At 39.6% G+C, this 26569-nt stretch overlaps 1 protein-coding gene across 1 annotated transcript in view; it reads left to right on the forward strand.

Moving 5' to 3' along the window:
• Positions 1-26569, forward strand: part of PTPN14 (protein tyrosine phosphatase non-receptor type 14) — a 202709-nt gene that overhangs the window by 97348 nt on the left and 78792 nt on the right. The window contains exon 3 of the mRNA XM_019030500.4: positions 1961-2130. Within this exon, the coding sequence (XP_018886045.1) occupies positions 1961-2130 (170 nt within the window). The remainder of the gene's footprint in view (positions 1-1960; positions 2131-26569) is intronic.

Raw genomic sequence — 26569 nt, forward strand, 5'->3', positions numbered from 1 at the left:
CTCAGAGGATAGCATCAGAGTGATGTTCCAGTGTCCCAATATCATCTATCATGAGATCCTCAAAATCTTAGTGGAGGTATAGCTTTGTGATTTTTTTTCCTTACATCTTTTAAATATTTATGTTATTTGTAGATGTTCCAGCTTCTACCTTTGCCTGCTTTTTCTCATTGACTCCCAGATAACTTCTGTTTCCTAATTCTGTGGTTCACAGAGATGTCAGTAGTGCTGATGAAAAAGATTCGTGAGTTTTACCTGCTTTGATTTACTGATGATGATGATGGTGGTGGCGATGGTGGTGGTGGTGGTGGTAACAGGAGTAGTAGTCGTGCAGCCGCAGCAGCAATAGAAGGTACCACTTATGAAGTAGTTACTTACCATGTGCCATGCAGGTGATTGACAGGCATTATCTCATTTACACCTCTCAGAGCCTGTGGGCAAAAGTTGTAACCATCACCCCCATTTTGCAGAGGAGAAAACTCTGAGAGTCTAGAAGGCTCAATGACTTGTGTAAAGTTACTGAGACAGTGAGTGCAAAAGATGGGAGATGGACTGACCTCCAAGTCTGTTTTCTTTCTATTCAGCCACATTTCATTTCCTCTATGTCATCACTCAGGTTGGAACAACTAATGGACTCAGTGGAGCTAGGAAATGAATAATAGGGTCAGAATTCATCCAAGTAAGTTTGTCTAAGTTGATAGAAATATAACTTTGGCTCTGGTTGGCATTTTGTTGCTCAAGAAATGCATAGATTTCTGATGTGAACTTGTCCTTTGGAACATCATGGGGGAAAGCTAATCAAATCATTACCCCCATCTCAAAGTAAATCCATTTAAAATATCTTTAAAGCATCTGGGTCTGCAGCTTTATATAGGCAAGGGCACGTCTGGTTTTCTAGTAAAGTCAGAGTCAAAGCTTCATGAGAGATTTTGGTGGGGTTGTGGCAGGGATTGATCTGTGTAATGTTGAGGGGGCAGCCAGCTGGAGTGGGAACATCAGCATAAGAATGCCTTTGGAAATTAAACATTGTAATGAAAACATTCTTTTGAAGGCAGATTTCCAGGTGTGCTGTAAACCATTCTAGGCTATAATTGAGATATAAAAGAATCTTCAAAAGCAGTGATCTATTTTTTGGTGATTGTTGTGCTAATCCTGAAATCCTAGCATGAATTAATATAAAAGACGGGATTGGGTGCATAAAAGTACCTGTTTTAATCATTTAGCATGTTGTTCAAAACTAAACTGGTTTAGGCTTCAAGTCTAAGGGCGAAAATCTCACTTTCATCTAACAAATCCCACCATAATCTGCCAAGAACAGCCACCAGGGGCTCCTGCAGCAGCTGTGAAGAGGCGATCCTTCCTCTCTCAAAGCTTGATATGGGGAGAGATTTGCTGCAGTTCGTGTATAATAAAGTGGAAGAGGATGATACTTTTTAAAGCACACGAAAAGAGTGAATAAATTCTCCGTTAAAATCTGGTACTGTATGAAAATATTCTACAGTGCAGAAGCTTTCAGTTGGCAGGCGGTTTTGTCTTAGGAATTGAGTAATAAGTTACATTGCAGCAGGTGCGGGAGCGGTGTTGGTCTTTGCCAGTGTGCTCCATGTGAGATCATGAAGCATGCAGAAGGCACACAGAAAAGGCAGTCTTCAGATATCAGGGGAAAAGTCAGCACTGTCCCTTCCCTGCGCGACTCCCCTTACCTCACATGGGCGCTTTGGTATCTACAAGCACAAACAGTAGTAATGAGTAGGGATACTGCATCTGGATACTCCATGTATGTTACAGTAGTGTGTGGTTGTGGTTTCTTTTGATTAGTCCCAAAGTTATATGTCAAAGCTGGATCTTGTATATGGGCTGGTGAACCCAGGGTGGGATGCAGCATGCTTTAGTCTCGTTTCTTGTGTGGCCTTGGGATGCTTGTGGTGAACACGAACTGATGCTATTTTACCCTTTTATCTAGACGCACTACTTTGGCCTTTGGTTTCTCAGCAAGAGCCAGCAAGCACGATGGGTGGAGCTGGAGAAACCTCTGAAGAAACATCTGGACAAATTCGCTAATGAGCCTTTGCTTTTCTTTGGAGTCATGTTCTATGTGCCAAATGTGTCATGGCTTCAGCAAGAGGCCACAAGGTAGGTGCATTTTCCCCCTGTGTGCCATATAAGGGTGTTGACTAACTGTGAAGCTTCCAGTGAAGTAGATGAGCTGGTTGATTTAGGGGTGTGTGGGTGTGGGTGCGGGTGTGTGGTGGGGGAGAGGGTAAAATAGTTGGGGGTTGTTTACTCATTGCTTTGCAGCTTTAGAGTTTTGGTTGAATCCATGTAGCTAACCCCAGCAGTTTTCTGTAATGCTGGTAAGGCAGTAGGGATCCTGAGCCAGGCAGAATTTCGTCTCTAGCAGCATGGAAATATTCATCAGAGACTGTGGGTAAAATAGGCATGCAAGAATTTAATAAAAAATTAATGACCTGGCCAGGCGTGGTGGCTCATACCTGTAATATCAACACTTTGGGAAGCTGAGGTGGGAGGAGAGCTTGAGGCCAAGAATTCGAGACCAGCCTGGGCAGCATAGCAAGACCCTGTCTCTACAAAAAGAAAAAAATATAAAAACTAGCTAGACATGGTGTTTTGTGCTTTTAGTTCCAGCTCCTCGGGACACTGAGGTTGGAAGATCACTTGAGCCCAGAAGTTCAAGGCTGCAGTGAGCCGTGATCATGCCACGGTACTCCAGCCTGGGCAACAGACTGAGACCCTGTCTCAAAAACAAAAACCTAATTCTGTTTTGTCCACCCTTTTCCTAAAAATATCCCCAAACAAAATGTGGTATCAGACTTCGAATTTGAAGATTGGAAAGGTAACTAAAAGTGGGAGTAAAGTTAAGGAGGAAAATGCTGCGAGAGCAGGAGTTTTGATGATTGTCCCTACTAAATAAGAGGAGACAAGAAGCCATCAGTAGAAGAGGAGAACCAGGTATTGCAGCTACTCAGTGTCTGCTTTAGCTTGGAGAAACCGTGTGCTGCCTTTGAAACGATGTTTTCCCCTCTCATCTGTAAAGTGAGGGATTTGTGTAAGTTCATAAAGCATATTCAGTGAATGGAATAAGTGCATTTTTTTGATGTTGGTATAGTTCATTTATTGGTAAGAGTTTTCCATTAAAATACCTGGGAAGTCTCCTCATCAAATGGATATTTCTGGTAGGAAAAGGAATCACATAAACCCTTTACTTTTTGCCTTTTACCCGGACCTTGTCATTCTGAATGCTTGGGAAGCAATGTGGGAACATGCTTTGAAGAAGGAAGAGTATTCTACCTGACTTTTGTGTAGTTTTTAGATTTTAAATTTCTGATATAAGGATGCTCTTGAAATTTTTAAGTATATTTTAAGGCAATATTCTGCTTGCTTTCTTTTTCTTTCTTTTTTTTTTTTAATTTGAGACGGAGTCTTGCTCTGTCACCCAGGCTGGAGTGCAGTGGCACGATCTTGGCTTACTGCAGCCTCCACCTCCCAGGTTCATGCGATTCTCGTGCCTCAGCCTCCCGAGTGGCTGGGATTATAGGCGCCTGCCACCACAGCTGGCTAATTTTTGTATTTATAGTAGAGACGGGGTTTCACCATGTTGGCCAGGCTGGTCTCGAACTCCTGACCTCAAATGATCTGCCCGCCTTGGCCTTCCAAAGTGCTAGGATGACAGGCGTGAGCCACTGTGCCCGGCCTCTGCTTGCTTTCTTTAATTTGGCTTATATTTATTTATTTATTTTGAGACAGAGTCTTGCTCTATCACTTACACTGGAGTGCAGTGGCACAATCATAGTTCACTGCAGCCACAAACTCCTGGGCTCCCGCAATCCTCCTGCGTCAGCCTCCTGAGTAGCTGGGACTACAGGCGTGTGCCACCAAGCCTGGCTAAATTTTCTTCTAATTTTGTAGAGATGAAGTCTCGCTGTATTTCCCAGGCTTTTTTGAACTCCTGGCCTCAGGTGATCCTTCTGCCTTGGCCTCCCAAAGTGCTTATTTTTTTCCCTTTCGTTCTTTCCTTTTTTTTAATTTTTATTTTTCAATCAAAAGGTATTGTAAGTAGATGGCATAATTGCAAAGAGAGGCCGTGAGTTAGCTTACAGCTTGATCCAAAAAACCTAGTGTTCAGTTTTTCATGTGATAGACATTTAAAGCACTCTGTTGCATACCATTGCTCCCTGTTTTCAAGTTGATTCACATATCCAAGTTCTTCCTGTACAAGAAATTATTAACTCCTCAAAATGTGATGATTTCCATTGGCTTTTGAATCCTCCTTGAGTACTTTACACGGTGCTAGGAACACAGCATTAAGTTAATAAATACTTGCTGATTCTTGGCTCTCGGTCATTAAGTGCAAGGTAATGAGTGATGAGGGTGAAACATGGACTAGAAATTAGTGCATATTGAAAAAAGTTCTGTCTGTAAGAAAAATGAAGTATTGTTACTCTAGACAGACCTATCCTGTAAGGCCTATAGGTGAGAAAGAGCAGTTGAAATAAAGAGGGACTCAGAAGTTATGCTTTATGAAGTTAAAAGAAAAAGGTTGTTTAAGCTTAGAAAAATTAAGTCTTACAAGGGCACAGTAGTAGCTGCCTTTAGATATTTACAGACTGTTGTAGGAGGGGGAATTCTTTGTCAGTTCTGGAGCACAAAATTAGAGTCTAAGTAAGTGAAGTCCAAGGAGCCAAAGAACTTTGACTATTTGGCTCAATGTAGGAATACAGTTTCTAGTAACTAAGCCATCTAAAAATGGAACAAGACTTACAAAAGGGTGAGAGCACTGGTCTCTGTGAATGTTGTCACATGGACCAGGTAGCCCATGTGGTATCCTGTAGAGGGAGCCACCATATTGGGTAGGATGTTGGAATAGATCAGTGGTTCTCAAAAGACCAGGGCCTGCTGTATCATAGTTACCTGGAGCACTTATTATAAATATGATTCTAGAGCTGTACCAGAAGTCTGGTTGTAATGTCTAGAGCTGAGAATCAAGAGGATGTTATTGTTTAAAATGAATAGGCCGGGCAGTGTCTGACACACAGTGGCTCATGCCTGTAATCCCAGCACTTTGGGAGACCGAGGCGGGCGGATCACGAGGTCAGGAGATCGAGACCATCCTGGCTAACATGGTGAAACCCGATCTCTACTAAAAAAATACAAAAAAAAAAAAAAAAGAAAGAAATTAGCCGGGCTTGGTTGGGGGCACCTGTAGTCCCAGCTACGCGGGAGTCTGAGGCAGGAGAATGGCGTGAACCTGGGAGGCAGAGGTTGCAGTGAGCCGAGATCGCGCCACTGCACTCCAGCCTGGGCGACAGAGCAAGATTCCATCTCAAAAAAAAAAAAAAAAGAGAAAATGAATAGTACTCTTCTGGTGTTTCTGACACTCACCCAGCCCCAGGAATCAATGAATCAGTTAACCTCTAAAACTCTTTACAATTTTAGATTTTCCAAGGAAGTAAACTTAATGCTGCATTGTTTGACTGTCAATGTTTGCATTCATAGACTAAAACAAAAGGTATTTAAATTTCAAAGAGGGAGGTATAGAGTAAAAAGTTTTGGTAGTGGTGGTTATTAACTGTGGGATTTAGGAAGGACTTTTCTTTTTTCTTTAGAATTTCTTTTTGCTTAATTAGCCTGGTTTATTTCAGATGAAGGTTAATAAGGAGGAAAAGAAGTGTTTTCCAACACAGGATTTTGAAGCAAACTGTGTTGCTGACATTTGATCAGAAAAACTAACAAAAAATTTTAAACTTTGAAAGATATTTTTAGATTTAAGCGCTGGAACTAAATTAGGTAGATTTCAGGTCTAACCAACTCTTTATGGCAAAGAATGTTGAAAGTTAGGAGTTGGATTAGCATGCAACATTTTGTCTGTGTGTGAGTACGTGTGTATGTTTGCAGCACTGCAGAAATTTTTGTTGCCTCCAAGGGGCCCTAAACTGGAATGTGCCAAGGGGTGTCAGAGTGAGTAAAAGATTTAAGCTGGGAATATGGAGGAACATGAGAAAAAAAAATGTAAGAAATAAAAGAAAAGTTGTTAGGAAGAAAAGAAGAAAGGAATTACATTTATTTGGGAAGGTTGAGGGCCACCAACAACGATCAGGTGTGATTCAGCAAGACATGCCATAGGTTGTAGGCTTATGGACTAGAGAATAAAGGAGATCTGGTTTGGACAGAATAACATTTTTAAATGCTTGAGTTTTCTCGGTGTGGTGTTGGAGATGGACAGATGTGCTGAACACAAGGTGAAAAATGCTACAGTCCTTAAGAGCCTTTGGGAATCTCAGCCTTCTTGGGAGGTTTTACAGCATCTGAGGTCCGAACTGAATATTGAAACTGCCTTCCAGGCAGCTCAGCCAAGGGGAAGCAGTGGTGGTGGGGCAGGATTCCAGAGGAATGTTTCACAGAAGGCCCCAGCAACATTCATTAGGAGTGGGTTAATGACTAACTCTCCAGTCATCCGCTGTTATCCCAGTTACCAGGCATCTCAGGTGGAGATGGGCTTTGGCATCTCTGAGAGCACCTGGGATCTGCAGTGTCTGACACAAAACAGTTAGTCTTTGTGATGCCCTGCAGAGTAAGATATTTGCATAGATTAGAAATAGAAATCTGTCTTTCATTTGCGGGCAACCCGTTGGAGGAGGCAACCATTCAACCATCTGTGCTGAAAAAAGTAAGCCTTTGTCTGGAGCCAACCAAACTTGTTTTCACCCAACACATGTTTGCAATGGTTTGGCTACTTCTGTTTGAGAACAGATTCTATAGCATTAGTCATGACCAGCCATTTCTTCTCTCTGAACAAGGACAAAGAGTCTAGATTAATACTCTGGTTGGGTTTTCCTTTTTTTTTTTTGCTGTGTATATGAACCCATATATATATCAAGACACAAAGGAGTCAAAGGAAGATACATTTAAAAGCTGTTTATTTAATTTATTGTCCCCAGAGAATCACACCCATGGAAATTTTTAGGTCAGTAGTGTATTCAGAACAACACAACAAAAATTTGACAGTGACATTGATTGCAAATTGTTTAATAAAGTGATTGGCTTTATTAAAATTATCAAGTCCAAATTGGTTTAAATTAGAAAATTAGGAAGCACTGCTTTTTTTGACATTAATTTGACATACTGTGTCTCATCTGCTAGATATGGCTTTTGAGGGGCAAGTCCCTTTATAAGTGAGGGAAACCTGCCAAGACACTATGATTGTGTTGGATAAGAAATGGATAACTCAGGCCCTACTTTAAGGTGTTAATTGAATGAGAAAACAAAATATATTAAAAGGAAAATACACACAGGGCTACAAATAAAAGGAAAAAAGGAGAAATCCCTTGATATTGTTATAGAAGTGTTAAAAGAAAATAGTGAAAAGAAGGACACACTCTGGTAGACAGATGGGGGATGAGTCATGAAACCATAGGATTTAAAGAGATTAAGAACCACCGAGTTTGTTAACCCCAAACTGTAAGATTTATTACCTTGGGGCTTTGAAAATGTTAGTTTTCCCCTGTTGGTTAAAATGACTCAAGGGATGGGACCACTGTAATTTTTTCCATTTTGCTTTGCTTCTCAGATTCCTTTTTGCCAGCTTTTCTGTCCAGCAAAGTGACTCTTGAGCAGTTCATCTTCCCCAGCGTGTTCTCCTGACTCAAAGGAAAGATTTTTGTAATGTGTTTTAACGATTTGCATAGCAACAGGCTCATTATAAACACATGGTTTTCACATTTTTCTGGACACGGAAAGAAAAAAGATGGCTTCTGAGAGGTGGATAAATTCTTACTCAAACAGAAGGATACTTAATAATAGCAAGGGGAAGCCAGAAAATTGCTGGCCAAGATCACTGCTTTTAGTTTAGGTCTGGGGTTTTTCCAAGTCTTCTTCAAGCATGGAAGTCCCTCTTTAATTTCTTCAATACTAAAGAGAAAACTTTTAAAAGAAAACTTAATTTTTGAAGAGTGAATTTAGGCTACAAACTTCTAAGTTGCTGAGTGCATGCATGGTTTCTAAAATTTTTAATTTTGTGTGTGTGTTTTTTTTTTAACCAAAACATGTTTGTCTTTGCATTACTCACTGTTGAATGTTATGGTTGCACAGTGCACAGAAGCTTCTGATTGTCCTAATGAGGTCAGATAACATTTCCTACTTTTCCAGGACATCTTAGTAGCCTGCCTGTTTGGGTGGGGCTGTCCACCCTATTAATGGTGAGCACTCTACAGAATTGACAGAGTGCAACTACTGCTGTAGCCAGCACGGTCATTCCATTTGCCAAGGACGATTTTAGTACACTGTCATACATCTGGCAGACACATCAGGTCCACAGGACCTGTTCCAAGTACCCTCTATCTGGTGGATGCTATGTCTGTTTTCGGTGCTTCTCAGCAGCAATGGGTATCCCCTACTCTTAGGATCAGTGATCTATTGTACATCTCCCAGTTCTTCCAAAGTCCTGGGTATTCCAGTCAGCCAGGTAAAACTGCCTAGCAGTTATCACCAGGAGGATTTTTAAAATACTTAATCTCTGTATGGGCTTGCATGGAGCATTCTTAAATGTTAAAGATAGTTCCTGTCTGGGAAGAACCAAGTGGACAGGTTGTCTTTCAACCAACCGAGAATAAATACCCACATTTAAAGCTGTGCCGTTTAGGTACCAGAAAGGGTAAGTGCATTTCTACATGTGAAGTGAGTGACAAGGGAGTTAGGTTAATGCATTTTTAAACTATGATGGGGGTCCCCTTTTTCCAGTTACACATTTGGGCCCATGGCATGTTGATGGGAAAGCCAGACTAAGTGAAGCTGTATATCTTCATAAGGGTTAAAATGGTGTTTTGGTGTGTGCATGTGTGTGTCTCTCTGTGTGTGTGCATGTGTGTACTTAAACTAGGTTTCAGGAAGTGACCTTACAGTAGCTTTCTTCACATTTTCTTTCTTATAAATACCAATACTTTCCCCCCTTAGACTCCTGCAATCTGCCTTGTGTGCTGTTGGAAACAAGTTAGTGTTCAACCAGTGTTTAAAGTGTCTGTTTTAAAAGCTCTAATTATGGTAGTATTTCCATTTCCTTTTACAACACCCTTTGTTTTGTTCCTCCAGTTCTTTTAGTTCTTTTATTATTTTGAAATGTCATTTTAATGGATATTTAAAGTCTACCCGTGGGCTGGGATATAGGGACTCCCTTCAAGTCTTAAGATTCAGCATGAATTCCCTGTGGATAATATAATTTGCTGAGAATAGCAAATTCTCCTCCTGGCCAGCTCCAGCTAGTGAATGGGAAATTGTTCTCTTTATGTTGGCTATTGAGAATGGAATTATTTCTGCCAGATATTTTAGATATTTTAAGATGCAGTCGACATTGGGATCTAATCTCAAACATTCTGTGCGGTTAATGTAATGTAGAATGTGATGAGAGAAGATGGCTGTCTGTAATAAACAGTGCAACCTTGGAGGGAAGAAGAATTACCTTCCCAAAATGAGATAAGTTGATTGTCATTTGCATTGTTTTTTATTTCAACCTTTATTAAGTACCTATTCTGTGTTAGACACTTTGCTAGTTAGTGGGAATGTAATAACAAATAGGTCTCAACTCCCCACCTCCCTCCCACTCTCACTCCCACCACAGAGCTGTATCTCCAAGCAGCTTTTATTTCATTTCCGTGTATTTGATTTACTAGAAGTTTATTTGAATTTGTCTTTAACGTCTACATTGCTGACCTTATTTACTTCCAGGAGAAGGCAATGCCACTACTTTGGTGAAACCCAGGGCAAATGTCTCCTGGGACCAGGACCAGCTTCATGGGTCTGTGACCTGTGCAGTTAGTTGCACAGTACCCCATGCTCAGAAGTGCCCTGTAGTTGGTTTAGTGCTCTGCTGTTGCCATCCTGAAGTTTTTGGTTTTTCAACAGTGGATTCTGCATTTTCACTTTGCACTAGACTCTGCAAATTAAGTAGCCAGCCCTTCCCAGGACAAGGACAGCCTCCTGTTCCTCATACATGCATCTCTGTTCATTCACCTCTGCTTGTTTTGTTGTTATCTTGCGATTTATTCTAAAGTATCGGTGGATTTACTGATTTGAATCTACTGTTATGGGTGTGATCAAAGAGAAAAAGTAAATTTAATAAACCCTCAAGGGAACAAAACTAAAATTTTCACTGTCTTTGCAAATAAGAAAATAGAAATGTAGCGCTGGTAACCATTTCTGCTTCTGGATCTGACTCACTGGGAAATCCTCTCAGGAATTGGGGAGGTGGTGTAAAGTCAATTTGATTTCTTTTAGGAAAGCTGATTGGATTAGCTTGTCTTGATCCTCAACTAGGATTTTCTTATGTTTTACTGTGAAGAAGACTATAAATCAAGACTATACAGTAGATGCCTACTTCATAGTACAAGTTGTCCAAATACATGAAGTTGCTTCTTGTTTCTTTCTTTGCTCTTAAGAAAAAGATATGGTGTGAAAGTTATGCAGTTAGGCTGGGCGCGGTGGTTCACACCTGTAATCCCAGCACTTTGGGAGGCTGAGGCGGGTGGATCACTTGAGGTCGGGAGTTCGAGACCAGTCTGACCAATGTGGAGAAACCCTGTCTCTACTAAAAATACAAAATTAGCCGGGCATGGTGGCGCATACCTGTAATCCCAGCTACTCAGGAGGCTGAGGCGGGAGAATCGCTTGAACCCAGGAGCAAGAGGTTGTGGTGAGCGGAGATCGCACCATAGCACTCCAGTCTGGGCAACAAGAATGAAACTCCGTCTCAAAGAGAAAAAAAAAAAGGAAAGAAAGATATGCAGTTAGGTAGTTAGCTATTGAGGCAACCTACTGCTACTAGAACAAGGAAGTATAGACAAATAAGATGAAGTTAACTTAGCCGAAGTTAACTTAGCCGTAAACATAATCTAGCTGTTTCTCTGATATTCTTTCCCTTTAGGGAAAACAAATAGTAAAAGAAATCAGTGTTCTTTTGTAATATCACTTGGCATAACTTATTATTTATTGTAGGTGTCCTATAATGAAGAGGAAACTCAGAATTTCAAAAGGAAGTAAATCAGAGGCATTATTCGTATTTCAAAAGGAGTCTTCATGTAATGTTTGTGTTCTTTAATGCATCTGAGATGTTTGATTGAGATGCTTTATAAAGCAAGATATGCTTATATGTATGTTTTAACCATTAGAAAAACAAAGTTTACCAAAAAAATAGGTTGAGCATCCCTAATTCAAAAATTCAAAATCTATAATGCACCAAAATTGAAAACTTTTTGAGCACCGACATGATGCTCAAAGGAAATGCTCGTTGAAGCATTCAGGATTTCTGATTTTTGGATGAGAGATGCTCTACTGGGTAAGTATAGCAAATATTTCAAAATCTGAAATCCCAGACACTTCTTGTCCCTAACATTTTGCATAAGGGGTACTAACCTGTTTAGTATACTTCAAAGAAGTGATAATTTTATTATTACATCTTTAAATCACATGGTTAATGTGTTTGTTAGTATTTGGTCTATTTGGAACTTTTCTCAAAAGCAAACAAAAATAATGTGCTATTGAGCTATTTTGAAAATAAGTTCTTAAGCAGAGATATTGATTTTTATCCTTTGTGAATTCCTTGATTTTCAAAGATACATTCATTCATTTGTTCATTCATTCATTGATTCCAAATTGTTCTTTATTAGTGTTACATTGCAGGACTGAGAAAGATTAAACAATTCAGCCCATGAAATAATAAAGATTTGTAATAGAGCATGAGTTAAAATGTTAAGATAGTCTACTTTTTCTAAAGCTTGAGTAGAACATGATGATGCCACATTGTAGTGTTTACCTTTAACAAAGGTGTGGAAAGAAGGGGGAAAAACAACAGAAGCTACATGAAGAGGTGTTTTGTCATGTTGAAGCATGCAGGCTGTGCCTTATGAATTTTTAAGAGACATCTGCTTCCCCATAAAGGATTCTCAAGATTGTAGGGGTATCATTACAATGGGTGGGATTGAGAATGGTGTGTTAATTTCAAAAATGGATTTTTAAAAAAATCTTGATGTTGGAAGAGGTGCAAAGAATAGATGTTTTATAATTGTTTGCTCTACCTTTTTTCCTGAATATCAGCATTGGGACATTCAGTTGGAGTGGAGTGAGTGGAGAGAGAGGAGGGAAGTGACAGATGTGCTACATCCACACGTTAAAGAAACTTACAGTGTCTGAGCAGCAGCAGAATCTAGAAGGCACAAGAATCCAAAACCTCAAAACTTCCCCAGCCTGAGGATATTATAGTTCTGTGTGGTTCTGTGGAAAAATGTAGTTGCGTTCCATCACCGGATATAATGTAACAGTAGTAGTCATGGTAGCAGCTAACATTTATGTGCAAGATGCTATGCTAAGTATCTCAGATTATTATCTTTTTCAGTCTTCACTAGAACTCTATAAAGTGGGCACCCTGAAAAAGAACTGTTTGTTTTTTAAATAACAGAAGTTTTTCTCTAACAAGTGGAGTAGATTTAGGTCATCACATAAATGGAGTCTTTTATATTACTGTGCCAGAGAAATACATCCGTTCATGCCTTTCTTCACTGGCTTTATCAGAGTAACAGGGAATTTAGTTCTATAAAAAGTCAACAAAGAAATCCAGAGGGCTGACCTACCAGTTAGATCAGAGATTATAAACTAGTACTGTGAGGGCTGATTCTGGTCTTCAGGTGGGTTTTGTTTCACCAGGATCATTTTTGAAAGAACTGAATTGGGACGCCTTGCAGAGAGGCATGTGCTGTCTAACTGGGCCTAGTTCTCCACTCCCTAGGGAGTTAATAGTCAGCAGCATTTACACATTCTTGTGACCTGTCTGGCCTTGTTGGTATTTAGGTCCTGACTGTGGATACTTGCACTTTCTGTATAACTTGAAGTGCATCTTAGTACTTGGGTCAGCCCATATCTCTTCATTGACCCAGTTGATTTTATGTCATTCAGTGTGCAGCTGTATTAACGCTTCAGCTGCCTATAAGAGACTGTAGGTGGTTGAGCTGAGTGTGAGAGTATAACTTCCTTAAGTGCTCATTTGAAAACTTTATTTCTGTGTAAAGATCACTCCGGAGGGCTAGATTATATGTCCCTGTCAACTTTCTTCTGCAGAGCCATGGCTCCAATTATTCAGATTTCCTCTCTTTATTGCTCACAATATCTGTCTCATCTCTGATTACCCATAGAAGGTTCATGCATAGAAAGAGTACCAAGCGTCTTATAGGCCAATAAAGACATCATTCAAATCTTAAACAAACACAGCCTATTTGAGAAAGAGCCCTTTGCCTTATATCAAGACAGACCAGAATGATAGAGTTTTATATCTAAATATGAGACCCCACGTATCAATAAATCACAGAGACCAGTTGCTTTGTTTTACAGATGAAGAAACTGAGAAACAGACAGATAAAGGGACTCTGCCCATAGTCACACAGCTGTTTAGTGACAAGCCTGGCTCTTAAGCTGGTTCTGGAATGGTTTTAGGTGAACCAAGCATGCTGACATGGGAGAGCCCATAGATAGGATTTATTTAAACGTTCAAAAAGTCTTTGCCAATCCTCCCCTCCCCTCCCCTCCCCTTAGCTGTAACAGCTAAGACACACTGTGGAATTGGAAGGGATGAGTTTTGTCAAAGAGAAGGAAGTAGTTCAGACAGAAGAAACAAAGGGTAGAGGGAAACAGGCACTTCTTTGAGTGAGTCCTTTAAATAGTGAGCATTATGTAGAGAGTGGAACTAAAATGGGTTTTATTTAACGTCTTTATCAGTGATCTCCAGCCCTGGGCACATAGTGAAAGTGCCAAGCTTTCAGATGACACTAAGTCCTTTAGAACGGTGGAAAATTGAGACATTGCAAGTAAACAGTAGAAAGGTGTCAGCAGGTGTCGAGTTACCAGGTGTGACTCAAATAATGATACTGCTTTCTGGTGTACTTTGTAAAAGCAGAGGAGGTGTAATCATAGCGGGACATGTTGCAACATGTTTCAGTTTACAGCCTCCTAACTCTCAAGGTCAGCTCGTCAATCTTGTGCTTGCAGCTGGGGAGAGTGAGTAGACATTTCGCCTGACGTTTGCTGCCAGCATAAAAATGAGTTACCGTTATTCAGAGCAAATCCCAGCAACTTTGACGTAAGTTTAACTGAAATGCGAGTTAGACACATGGTCCTTTAGTAGAAAATCACAGAGATGAAGCAATGTTGGAAGCAAATGCTTTTGACCAGCATAAATGTTTTGAAGAAGGTAGAAAAGATAGATGTTTATGACAGTGACTAATGTGAGAAACCCATAGGTCTAAGGAAAACATGAAAAAGGTCAGTAATTTGGATCCTTGAAATAAAATGGCCAACTGTGAAAAGATAGCTACTGATGAGGATACTGCTGGAAAATTTGAAGCAAGTTATGTATCTGCTAGAGCTCTGTATGTTTTGAATGATTGTTGGAATCAGCAAAGAACTAGTATTTTTTGGTTTAATCTTCAAGGAAAATAATAGCTGGAAATAAAAAAAACACTATAAAGGAGAACATACATTAATGTGGGAAGTAGGGAAAAAAAAAAAGAAAAAAGAAGGAGAACAGACTTGAAGACCTCACTCTCCGGTGTTTGTTTCTTGGTCAGGCTCTGTAAACTCCCCAAAATTAAGTTCTTGTGTTTAGAATCAGGAGATGATGCTAGCATAGCTATTGTAAGGATGAGTTCAGAAAGCATTTGCCATTGTGCTTAGCATATAGTAGGTCTTCAAATAATATTTGTTTTTTTTAAATGAAAAGATATACTAGAAGGTAGCAGGAAACTGCTGCATCCCTCAGAGAGCTGTGCTGGTATCAGTCACCTGGCAGAAGATTCTCTGTGACCCACACTAACCAGAAACATAGGGGAAGAACATTCTGGGAAATGGAGTGCAGCCTAGTCAGGTTGAGACATTACAATGCCACTGTGAGGCTTCGTACATTATTCATGGTTAGTAAAACCTGGGGAAGAGCATTCTGGGAAATGGAGTGCTGCCTAGTGAGGTTGAGACATTACAATGCCACTGTGAGGCTTCGTACATTATTAATGATTAGTAAAACCCAAATCACTGTAAACCATACCCTACTAGAAAATCTACTGAGTACAAATTTTGTACTGACTGGCGAGTTCCAAAATTCAGAATTACTCCCTCAAAACAAATGATTTGATATTATTGAAGATAACTTCAAATTTGTCCCTAATTCCCTCAGGCAATTCCCAAAAGTGGAGTTGCAAACAATAATTTAAGCAAACATTTTGTGTTATTATCATAGACATGTATTCCCAGGGAGGTTCCCCACCCTCATTCCAGTCCCATATGAGGGAGCAGATCTGCTGCAGAGGATGCGGGCTGGTGCTGTGTCCTGTGCCGAGTGTGGGAAGGCTAAGGTTATCAGGCCCGTGCAAGGAGACAGGATAAAGCGGGCCTTGCCTCACAGCTTCCCAGATGGTCAGAGCAGCTGTTCAGAACAGGGAAGCCAGGTTGGCTGCCACAGGACGGGCCAGGCTGACCCAATGGTAATCTCGCAGTACTTGTAACTTGAAGAGACTGTAGTCTGAAAAGATAAACAGATTCCAGTGAAAGATTATTTAAAGAGATGATGGACTCCTGATGAGTGACACTTACTTAAAAAATAAAAATAAGACATTGGGAGCCTGTTGGTTCTTTGAGTGAGGTCTTCACACTACGTGCATCAGTATTGCCTATGGCATTTTAAAAAATATGTAGGTTATTGTACCCCAGTCCTGACTCCCTGAATCAAAATCTGTTTTTGATCATTGCCATGGGTGATTCTTATCATTTAAGTTTGGTTAAATGGAAGACAACCGTATCCTGATGTCTTTTCAGCTGTAGCTGGTCTTTTCTGTTAGTAGATGGATGTTGGAGAATCTCAGGGGGGATTTTGGGGAACTGGGAAGGAATTAAAGAGTTGTAAAGCTTAAAACATTTGGTTCAGGCTGAGGAATTTAGAGAATAGATGGCGTGGTCTTATTTAGTAGAAAAATTGTGGGCATCTTCCTAGGGATCCTAGAAGGAACAGAATGGAGAATCCAAGGTTCTTCTACAGCAATTTTGTACAGTTTGATTGTATTTCCTCTCTTTCAGAATATTTTAGCCTTCTAGGTAGTTCAACTTCTGTAATGCACAATAGATTATGCATAATATAATGAGTAATACATCTCCTAAATAGGTTTAGGGGATATATTAAATACTATTTATTGCATAAGAATTTAGCCTTTTGTGCATCCTTTATTTATTAAATTTATTATTCCTATAAGAATAATAAAAACTGGCCTGAATTATACTAGTCTAGGACCCTAAAACCTTAAACACAACTTCCCGCTGTTTCTGCAGGCTTTGAAGTTACGGATTGAATTTTAATTTTTAAAGTGAGAATTTTGCAAAACTGAGAATTCTACATATGGATTTCAGTAATTCTTTTGCCACTGTCTGATTTATTGATATTTACTGCATTTAGGTAAGTGTAAGACGAAATAATAGGTAAATTAAGAAAAAAATAAAATAATTTCAGCCAAATAAAATTCAAGGTTGTGAAAACATTATTTCTTTCCATCATCAGTTATTTGAAAAAATATTATTTCTGGCACTGGTTCATGAAATACTTGATTTCAACTACCAACTAGAAGTACACTATATTTAAGTAAAAAAAAAAGAAATACAGAGAGGCTTGGTTCTAGATAGCAGTTATCTTAATTTTCCAGACATCTGTGACTACTTCCTTACTATGTACATTGAGAGATTTTGTGTGTTGCATTTGCATGCATACAAACACACCCATGATTTTATGATGTGCTGACTCTTGTTAAGAGTACTTGAAAAGCATTATCCTGAGAGCTAATATTCTGACAAACTTTTTTTTTTTTTTTTTTTTTTTTTTTGAGACGGAGCCTTTCTCTGTTGCCCAGGCTGGAGTGCAATGGTGCGATCTCGGCTCACTGCAACCTCTGCCTCCCGGGTTCAAGTGATTCTCCTGCCTCAGCCTCCCCAGTAGCTGGGATTACAGGCGCCCACCACGATGCCCAGCTAATTTTTTTAGAGAAGGGGTTTCACCATGTTGGCCAGCTGATCTTGAACTCCTGACCTCAGGTGATCTGCCCGCCTCAGACTCCCAAAGTGCTGGGATTACAGGCATGAGCCACTGTACCCAGCCCTAACTGTCTTTAACGAAAAATCTCACACTTATTTTAAAAATATGGTTTGAAAATATTTTATCCACCACAAGTTGGCAAATGCCAGGTAAAAGAAAACTGTATTTTTTTTTAACTTTATTTTAGATACAGGGGTATACATGTGGGTTTGTTATATAGGTAAATTGTGTGTCACGGGAGTTTAGTGTACAGATTATTTCATCACCCAGGCAATAAGCATAGCACCTGATAAGTAGTTTTTCAATCCTTACCCTCCTGTCACCCTCCATCCTCGAGTAGGCCCTGGTGTTTGTTATTCCCTTCTTTGTGTCCATGTGTTCTAAATGTTTAGCTCCCACTTAAAAGTGAGAACATGCGGTATTTGGTTTTCTGTTCCTATGTTAGCTCACTTAGGATAATGACCTCCACCTGCATCCATGTTGCTGCAGAGGACATGATCTTGTCATTTTTTGTGGCTGCATAGTATTCCATGGTGTATACGTAACATATTTTCTTTATCCAGTCTACCACCGATGGATATTTAGGTTGATTCCATGTCTTTGCTATTGTGAATGGTGCTGCAGTGAACGTACATGTGCATGTGTCTTTATAATAGAATGATTTATATTCCTTTGGGTATATACCCCATAATGAGATTGCTGGGTCGAATGGAAATTCTGCCTTAAGTTCTTTGAGAAATCGCCAAACTGCTTTCTACCATGGCTGATTTACCATGGCTAATTTACATTCCCACCAGCAGTGTATAAGCATTCCCTTTTCTCAGTTATTTTTTGACTTTTTAATAATAGCCATTCTGACTGATGTAAGGTGGTGTATACCTCATGGTGGTTTTGATTTGCATTTCTGTAATGATTAGTGGTGATGAGCATTTTTTCTTATGCTTCTTGGCCACATATATGTCTTCTTCTGAAAAGTATTCATGTCCTTTGCCCACTTTTTAATGGGATTGTTTGTTTTTTCCTTGTTAATTTGAAAATCTGTATTGTTTACACCCAGTTCACTGAATACTTTTTTTTAAAAGGGTTTCATGAACTATTTAACCATTATACTCTAAAGCAGGCATTTTTCCTTTCTGGTTTAAAATGATTATTTTCTAATTTAGGACATTGTATAATTATAACATAATTATAACTAGAATATGATTAGAAATTCATTTAAAGCTTTGAACATCTAAAGAAGAATGGTGGGTTGAATTACGGATATTGTTGCCCGTTGCTCTGTGATACTTGCATTTTATCTCAACGCACACACACACACACACACACACACAGCAGACACACTACCGGACTGAACCATTTTACTTCTTTTCATCCTGGCCCAATATATAAATAATTGATTAGAGAGCATTAAAGTAGGTGAGGGGGAATCAATTTCACTTTTGATCATGGGAATGAAGTACTCCTATATTTTTAATTGTCTAGATCAAGTTTGTGCAACCCGCAGCCTGCGGGCCACATGCAGCCTAGGATGGCTTTGAATGCAGCCCAATACAAATTCACATGGGCATTGTACAGATTCTCCTCTTGTGGCTTTCACTTAAGAAACAGAATTTTGTAAGGATAAGGGCGTTACAAATCATCAAATTGAATCCCTCTTTCAAGAAACCAGTCTCATAGTCACATGATTATTGACCAGGGCAAAGAAGCCCAGGCATGTGCTTTTGGAATGGCATCCTGTGCCACATCCTCCACTAAACATGTTTAGCCGTGGGTCCCTCTCCCACCCTGTGTGCAGCCCAAAGACCGACTCCCTATTCTGCTCTCGGTTCTTCCACCTTTTCTCTGGGTCCTCAACACTTCATCCAGGGCGACTCCAATTTCATGTAATTTTCAAATATCTTTAATATCTGCTTCTCATAGATTCCTTGCTTTTGATTTCCAACCACACTTTGCTTTTTCTATGTTAAAAATTAACCACAAAATATTTCACACTTTTATACTTCCTAATTACTATTTAATATCTCTACTACCATTGGATGCCGTTTCTTTTTTTTTTCTTTTGATTCGCTTTCTGTTAACTTCATTGCTTTCATCAGTTTTTATCTGTTCCTTCTTGAGTCCTTGAAAAAGCATGTCCATCGTTGATTTTGCTTATATTTGCCTCTTGAAGGTTACCAGAGGACACTGCCAGCCCTGGGCCAGGGGCCTTTTCTCACTTTTAGACAACGTTAGACATGGAGAGCCCACTCCTCAAAATCCTCTCTTTCCTTGGCTTTTGGTGACCTTCACCTTATCTCATCTCTGACCTGCCTATTTTCATCTTGCAATCTCCAATTTACTGGAACCCTGTCCTTCTTCTAATTTTTTCCCTCTTTATATTTGCTGTGCAATACAGCTCAATTGTCTTTAGCCTTTAGAAGTACTTTTTTGGGTTTTTCTTGAGACAGGGTCTTACTCTGTCGCCCAGGCTGGAGTACAGTGGCACAATCACAGCTCACTGCAGCCCTAAACTCCTGGGCTCAAGTGAACCTCCCACCTCAGCCTCCCAAGTAACTGGGAGCACAGGCATGCACCACCATGCCTGGCTAAATTTTTTGAGTTTGTGTGTGTGTGTGTGTGTGTGTGTGTGTGTGTGTGTGTGTGTGGAAATAATGTCTCACTATGTTGCCCATGCTGGTCTAGAACCCCTCGGCTCAAGCAGTCGTCCTGCCTCAGCCTCTCAAAGTGCTAGAGCTACAGGCATATGAGCTACCACGCCCAGCTCTAGAAGTAATTTTTGACAGATGTGGCCTAACTTTGTACTATTTACCCACATCTTATTCTTGATTTCTTGCTGACAGAAGACAGTCATTCATTCATTTATATATTGAATATCTGCTCTGTGCTGGGAACTGGACGTATAAGCAGAATACAACCTTTTTCTTAAGCGTATATTTATGGCCCCTCTGCTTGTTGTTACATTCTTGCTTCAGTGTGCTCAGAGTGGTGATGACAACTATTTGTCAATCATCTCTACCCACAATACTCTGGCTCAATCAATCCTTGTAGGAATCAGAAAGGTAGACAGTGATGAACTGTTAGTTACTTGCTGCCTTCTTTTACTTTAAATCCTCCCTTACATATCCCATTTTTCTATAAGTAGCTCTAAGATTCTTTCACTGTCACAAATTGCAAGTCTGTCACCAGAGCCCCCAACTTCCTCGTGTCATTTGTTACACTAGACCCTGCCAGTTTCTTCAAGCTCCACCTCTGCTTGGTAGACATTTCCATACTTGGAGTCAAATTGTTGTCTTTGTGCTAGTAGTCATTTTTTAAGATAGGCTTTTTGGTGAAATATAACATATGCACAGACAAGTGCAAAAATGAAAAGTGAGGCCAGGCGCGGTGGCTCACGCCTGTAATCCCAGCACTTTGGGAGGCCGAGGTGGGTGGATCATGAGGTCAGGAGGTGAAGACCATCCTGGCAAACACCGTGAAACCCTGTCTCTACTAAAAATACAAAAAAATAGCCGGGCGTGATGGTGGGCGCCTGTAGTCCTAGCTACTCGGGAGGCTGAGGCAGGAGAATGGTGTGAACCTGGGAGGCAGAGCTTGCAGTGAACCGAGATTGTGCCACTGCACTCCAGCCTGGGCGACAGATGAGACTGTAAGAAAAGTGTACAGCTCAATGAATCTTTGTAAAGTGAACACACCCATGCAGTCAGTCACTAGTTCAAGAATCAGAGCATCACCAGCCACTCAGAATCCTTCTTTGTGCTCCCTCTCAGTGTCTATGGATCAGGATAACCATGATCCTGAATTCTAATACCGTATATTAGTTTTGCTTTTCTTTTAAAAAAAAACTTTTTAGGTAGACTAATACAGTATATGCTCTTTGATGTCTTACTTCATTGATCAACATTTTGTGAGTCATCTATATTGTTGTGTATAGAGATCATTCATTTTCATTGCTGCTTAATATTCTATCAAAGGAAGACATACATTACAATTTACCCATTCTACAAAGGACATTTGAATTGTTTACATTTGGGAGCTATTACAAATGGAACTGTGTTGCTGTGAACATTTCTAGTACATGTCTTATGGACAGTCTCACACAGGCTCTGTTGAATGTACTTATTTCTGCTGAATATGCATATGCTAGTTAGTAGTTTTCCAAAAATTGTATTACTGCCAGCGAAATGAAAAGCAAATTGTAAGGCTGAGAAATCTTAAATACTTGGTCTTATGTTTCTTTTTTCTTTCTTTCTGTATTCAATTTGTTATTCATTAAACAAATGTTAAGTACCTTTTATGTTTGAGGCCCTCAAGGGATATCAGTAATCATAAAAGCAAGTATTGTGGCATTTATTTAGTTGCAAATCCTATTGATTTTTTTTTTTTTTTCTTGAGACAGGGTCTCGTTCTTTCATCCAGGCTGTAGTGCACTGTTGCAATCATAGCTCACTGCAGCCTCCTGGCCCATAGTTCCTGGCCCAGGAGATCCTCCTACCTCAGCCTGGGTGTAGCTGGGACTACAGGCATGTGCCACCATGCCTGGCTAATTTTTTAAAAACTTTTTTGTAGATACAAGGTCTCACTGTATTGCTCAGGTTGGTCTTGAACTCCTGGGCTCAAGCAATCCTTCTGCCTTGGCCTCCCAAAGTGCTGGGATTATAGGCGTGAGCCACTGCGCTTGGCTGATCTTTCTTAATATTAACAATGATGACTCCTGACATTTCATGAGTGTTTATGGCCAAGCACAATTCTAAGCTCTTCATCCATATTAACCCATTTAGCCCTCGTAACAACTTTTTGAGTTAGTACTATTATTCTGATTTCACAGAATAGGAAACTAAGGCACAGAGAGGTTGAGTAACTTGCCCGCACAGTTTGAGTACATGACAGAGCTGTGATCCAAGCCTACACAGTGTAGCTCCAGAATCCACACATTTACCACTATGTGCTGTGCCTTTCCAGTTAAATCCATTCTAGTCCGCTCTGCCCCCAGTTTATGTCTTCTTACCTCTAGCCTTAAATATAACGAAATGGTAAAGAGCACAGGCTTTACAGTCAGACAGACTTGGATTTGAATTCTGCTCTGCCATTCACTCTTTGTATGTTCAGGTGAGTTATTTATCCTTCTTAAGACTCAGTTTCTCCATGAACAGAAGCTCTTGTGAAGATTATACTGGTTAATAAACAGAAAAGCACACTTTGTAGTACCTAACACTATCATCATTATTATTTGACCTCCTAATTTGTATCTGTACCACCCATTTATATAATGTGGTGTACATACCAACTCTAAAGCATCCTTCTAAAGGATTGCTTTCATCATTTTCCTTCCTTTGTCAAAAATACATAATGTCTTACCATTGCTTAGAAGATAAAGACAGACATCCAGAGGCATTTGAAGCATGGCAAGCCTCTATCTTCCTTTTTGTCTTCTGCTTCCTTACATAGCCCTATTTTACTTCTCTGTGCCGTTCAGTGTCTCTGGACACCCTGGGTTTCTCACTTCTTCCTCTGCTCTTTGCAGTACTTGAAGTATCTCCCTTTTCCTCTTTCCTTCTTGCCTTAGAAGCCTCCTTTGCCTTCCAGACTCGCCTCTGGGCATTCATTCAACACATTAATTATTTTCAAAGTATAAGGCATTCTGCAAGATATAGAGTGGCACAAGATGTCAGTCCTGTCCTGAATGGGGTTTTCAATCTATTTGGGTAGATTAGATGGTGACATAAAAATATTTGAGCAACATATTAGTATGTGTTGGATGCCAGCTGAAGGTACCTTTCATGGGTGGAATGATAAGGAGGAGCTTTGGAGACGGGCATTATTCAGTGATCTCCAGAGAAACAGAACTAATGAGATGTGTGTGTAAATAGGGAGAGAAACTTATTTTAAGGAATTGGCTCACATAAATGGGGAGACTTGACAAATGCAAAATCTGCAGGGCAGGCCAGCAGGCTGGAGACCCAGGGAAGATTGCAGTTCAAGTCCAAACACAAATTCTTCCTTCTGCGTGGTCCATCTTTTCTCTGTAAGACCTTCAACTGATTGGATGAGACCCATTCATATTGTGACAAGCATTCTGCTTTACTCAAAGTGTACTGATTGAAATGTGTTAATCTCATCAAAAAATACCTTCACAGAAGCATCTAGAAAAATGACCAAATATATGGATATCGTGGCCTAGCCAAATTGACACATAAAATTAACCATGACAAGAGATGTCCCTGGAATTGGGGCTTTGAAGAAGACGTTGGATTTTGGTGAGTCAGCATTGTTAGGCAGGAAAACAGCCTGGACCAGGGGCTATAAGCCTGTTATGTCTCCCAAATACCTAAAGCGGTAGCTCCCGTCAGTATCAAGGGCTCACTGATGGATGAGCGGAAAGTGTGAAGGGAGAACATTCCGAGCCAAGGAAATTATGTAAGAGGGGAGGAAAATTGCAGTGCAAAGTCCTCAAGGATACCTAGAATGTGGTAGGAAGCAAATAATCATAGCACAGGTAGCCCTGGATTTATATTTCAGCTAAAGAATTTCTTAAGGTTCAAGGTTTCCCTATTACTGTTGGGTCACACGTTCACAGGATGAAATCTCCTTCTGTATCTTGAAACTAAGTCATGCAATTTCTTCTTTAGAATTTTAATCTGATGAGGTCATTAAGGAAAAATATTTTCTTAATCTAGAATTCCCAGTATGTTCATTATAAAATAAATTCCTTTTCTTTCTTCTCATAAAACCCTATGTTTTGAAAAAATGTATCTACCTTTAGTACTTCCTAAAATTATTTTGTCAAATACCCTATATTGATCCTTAGCATGAAGTAAGTAGTGTAACTTAACACAATTTTACATAATTAATATTCTAGTTGGCTTGGACAGCCCATTTTGGGCAAAATATCAAGGATTTTTCATTCATTGTTCATGCATGCATTCAATAAGTTTACTTGAAGACCATTTGGGGGATAAAAAAATAAATATTTACTGAGCATCTGTTATATACAAGGAAACTTCTGGTTACTGGTAATACAGCACTGAACAAAACAGATGAAGTCCTTGATCTCCTGAAAGTCACCTTTTTTCAAATATTTGTAGTAGTTTATGACTCTGTCAATGTTTTTACAGAGTTCGAATTAAGAATTATAAAAGCATGTAGTACTCTAGCTATCTGAGTCATCAAAATCAGCTACCAAATTGTATTGTATTCTCTCCAACAATTGTGAAACAATGCATTTTAATTCGTAAATAATAGCTTGTCTTCATCTAATATTATTACAGATCTCCTTCACTGAGAAGATGATAAACATATAGAAGATGGTCATGTGAACATATCTATTTCTGGGTGGTAAACTATAAAGGAGTCCATTATGTTTATTCTTATTTGCATATACTTATGATCATATTCTTCTTTAGACTTAAATCTGTGATCATGACTTTTATGAGGAAATCATCCTGTCTATAAGCATGGTCATGCCTTTAAGAATTCATGAAAATTATACGGAATGGGCTAACATGAAAAAGTGAGGCAATATTTGGGATTTCATTCTGTGAGGAAAATGTACTGGACTTAGTTTACCAATGTAAAGTCGGTGGTGGCTCTAGATGAGTTTTCATAGAAACAAGAAACTTCAAATGGCAGAAATGCATGGCTTAGTAACTATATTATTAATTGCACAAACTTGTTTTTTCTCCCCAATCTTTTTAGTGCATGCCTTTTGATCAAGTTATACTGCAAAGACCATTTTTAAAGTTACAAAAAATGATGATGTTTTTAAAGTGTAATGGTTTGATAATAGGGCTCAAGTGGGAAGAAAGGAAATACCCTTTATTTGGGCCTTCCAGAGATTTTGCCAAACCCTGGGTGAGAGCAGTGTTTCATTTCCCGATTCCTACCACCTGTCCACTTATTCACTGCACATTTACTACATGGTCTCTTTGCCATTCTTAATCTGGACTCAAAAGTCAAATAATAGAAATCTGAGGGAAATATGTGTGGACTTCGTTCTATAAAGATAGTTCTTTTACAAAAATAAGCAGAGGATTTGAGGGACAAGGAAGAGGAAGAAGATGATAAAAAGAAAAAGGGAGAATCCATTACTATATCAAAGATACTTCCTCTTTTAAAATGATTAGATAAAATGTTTGACTGACGTGGTTTGATGACTATTTTGAATATGTAGGTTTTAATGAGAGATTATGTGGTTATAATTTTTAGAAGACAGTCAAATCCGTTTCCCCCAAATCTGTTTTGTCTGTCAGTTTTCAAAAAGTGAGAAGTCTTTATCTGAAAGGTTTAGTTTAGTTGCTCAGGCCAAAAATCTTGCAGTCATCCTTGAATTCTTTGTCCCATACACCACATCCAGCCTTCAAAATATGTCTAGATTCTGACTACTTCCTTCTGCGTCCACTGCTACCTCTCTAATCCAGTCTGCTGTCATTTTTTCTGACTGGCATCTCCGCTTCCACCCTTGCCCCTCACAGTCCAGTGTCTACAAAGCAGCCAGTACCATCTTGTTAAATGGGTGCCTGTTTATGCAGCTCCTTTGCTCAGTACCTTCCACTGGTTTGCCATCTTACTGTAGTCAGAACCCTTACCATGCCCTGCGAGGCCTTTTGTGGTTTGTACCACTTCCTGCCTTTTCTGTCAGCCCAACGATTCATCCTCTTGCTCACTCTTTGCTACACTGACCTCTTGAACATTCATGAATGCACGGCGCTAGCTCTCCTGAAAGCCTTTCTACTTGCCATTCCCTTTGTTTGAAGTGAAAACCTCCATCCCCCAAATATCCACATGGCTAGTTCCTCATTTTTTTTTTCAGATCTTTGCTCAGAGTTTGCTTTTATTAGAGAAACCTTTCTTGACCACCTCCTACCTTGTTACTCTCTGTGTCTCTTGCCTGCTTTTTTCTCATTGGACCTGTTGTTTATTTATTTGATTTTTGCTTGTCTTCCCCATTAGACTGTGAGCTCCATGAGCAAGAGCAGAGAATGGGTTTGTTTTGTTCACTGTGATATCCCTAGTGCCTAGAATAACTCCTGGCATGTAGTAGGTGCTCATTAAGCTTTTGTCAAATATGAATGAATAAATAACGGAATATATGTATGTATATACTTCTGATATTTTACCAGTAAACTAAGTTGGTTTACTTTTTAAATGAAAGTACTATAAAAGGATAAGAAATCATTATACTAATGTTAATAGAATCTGACAGCTTTTATAATGATTTCTATTCAATACATTTTGTGCTGGTTTCATGAACATATTAACAAATTATAGGAGGCCTTATATTTTCTGCAATCATAATTTTTTGGTTTTTTTTTTTTTTGAGATGGAGACTCACTCTGTCGCCAAGCTGGAGTGCAGTGGAACGATCTCGGCTCACTGCAAACTCCAACTCCCTGGTTCAAGTGATTCTCCTGCCTTAGCCTCCCGAGCAGCTGGGACTATAGGCATGCACACCACGCC

Source organism: Gorilla gorilla, chromosome 1 (assembly GCF_029281585.2).
Source record: "Gorilla gorilla gorilla isolate KB3781 chromosome 1, NHGRI_mGorGor1-v2.1_pri, whole genome shotgun sequence".
NCBI classification, from domain to species: domain Eukaryota; kingdom Metazoa; phylum Chordata; class Mammalia; order Primates; family Hominidae; genus Gorilla; species Gorilla gorilla.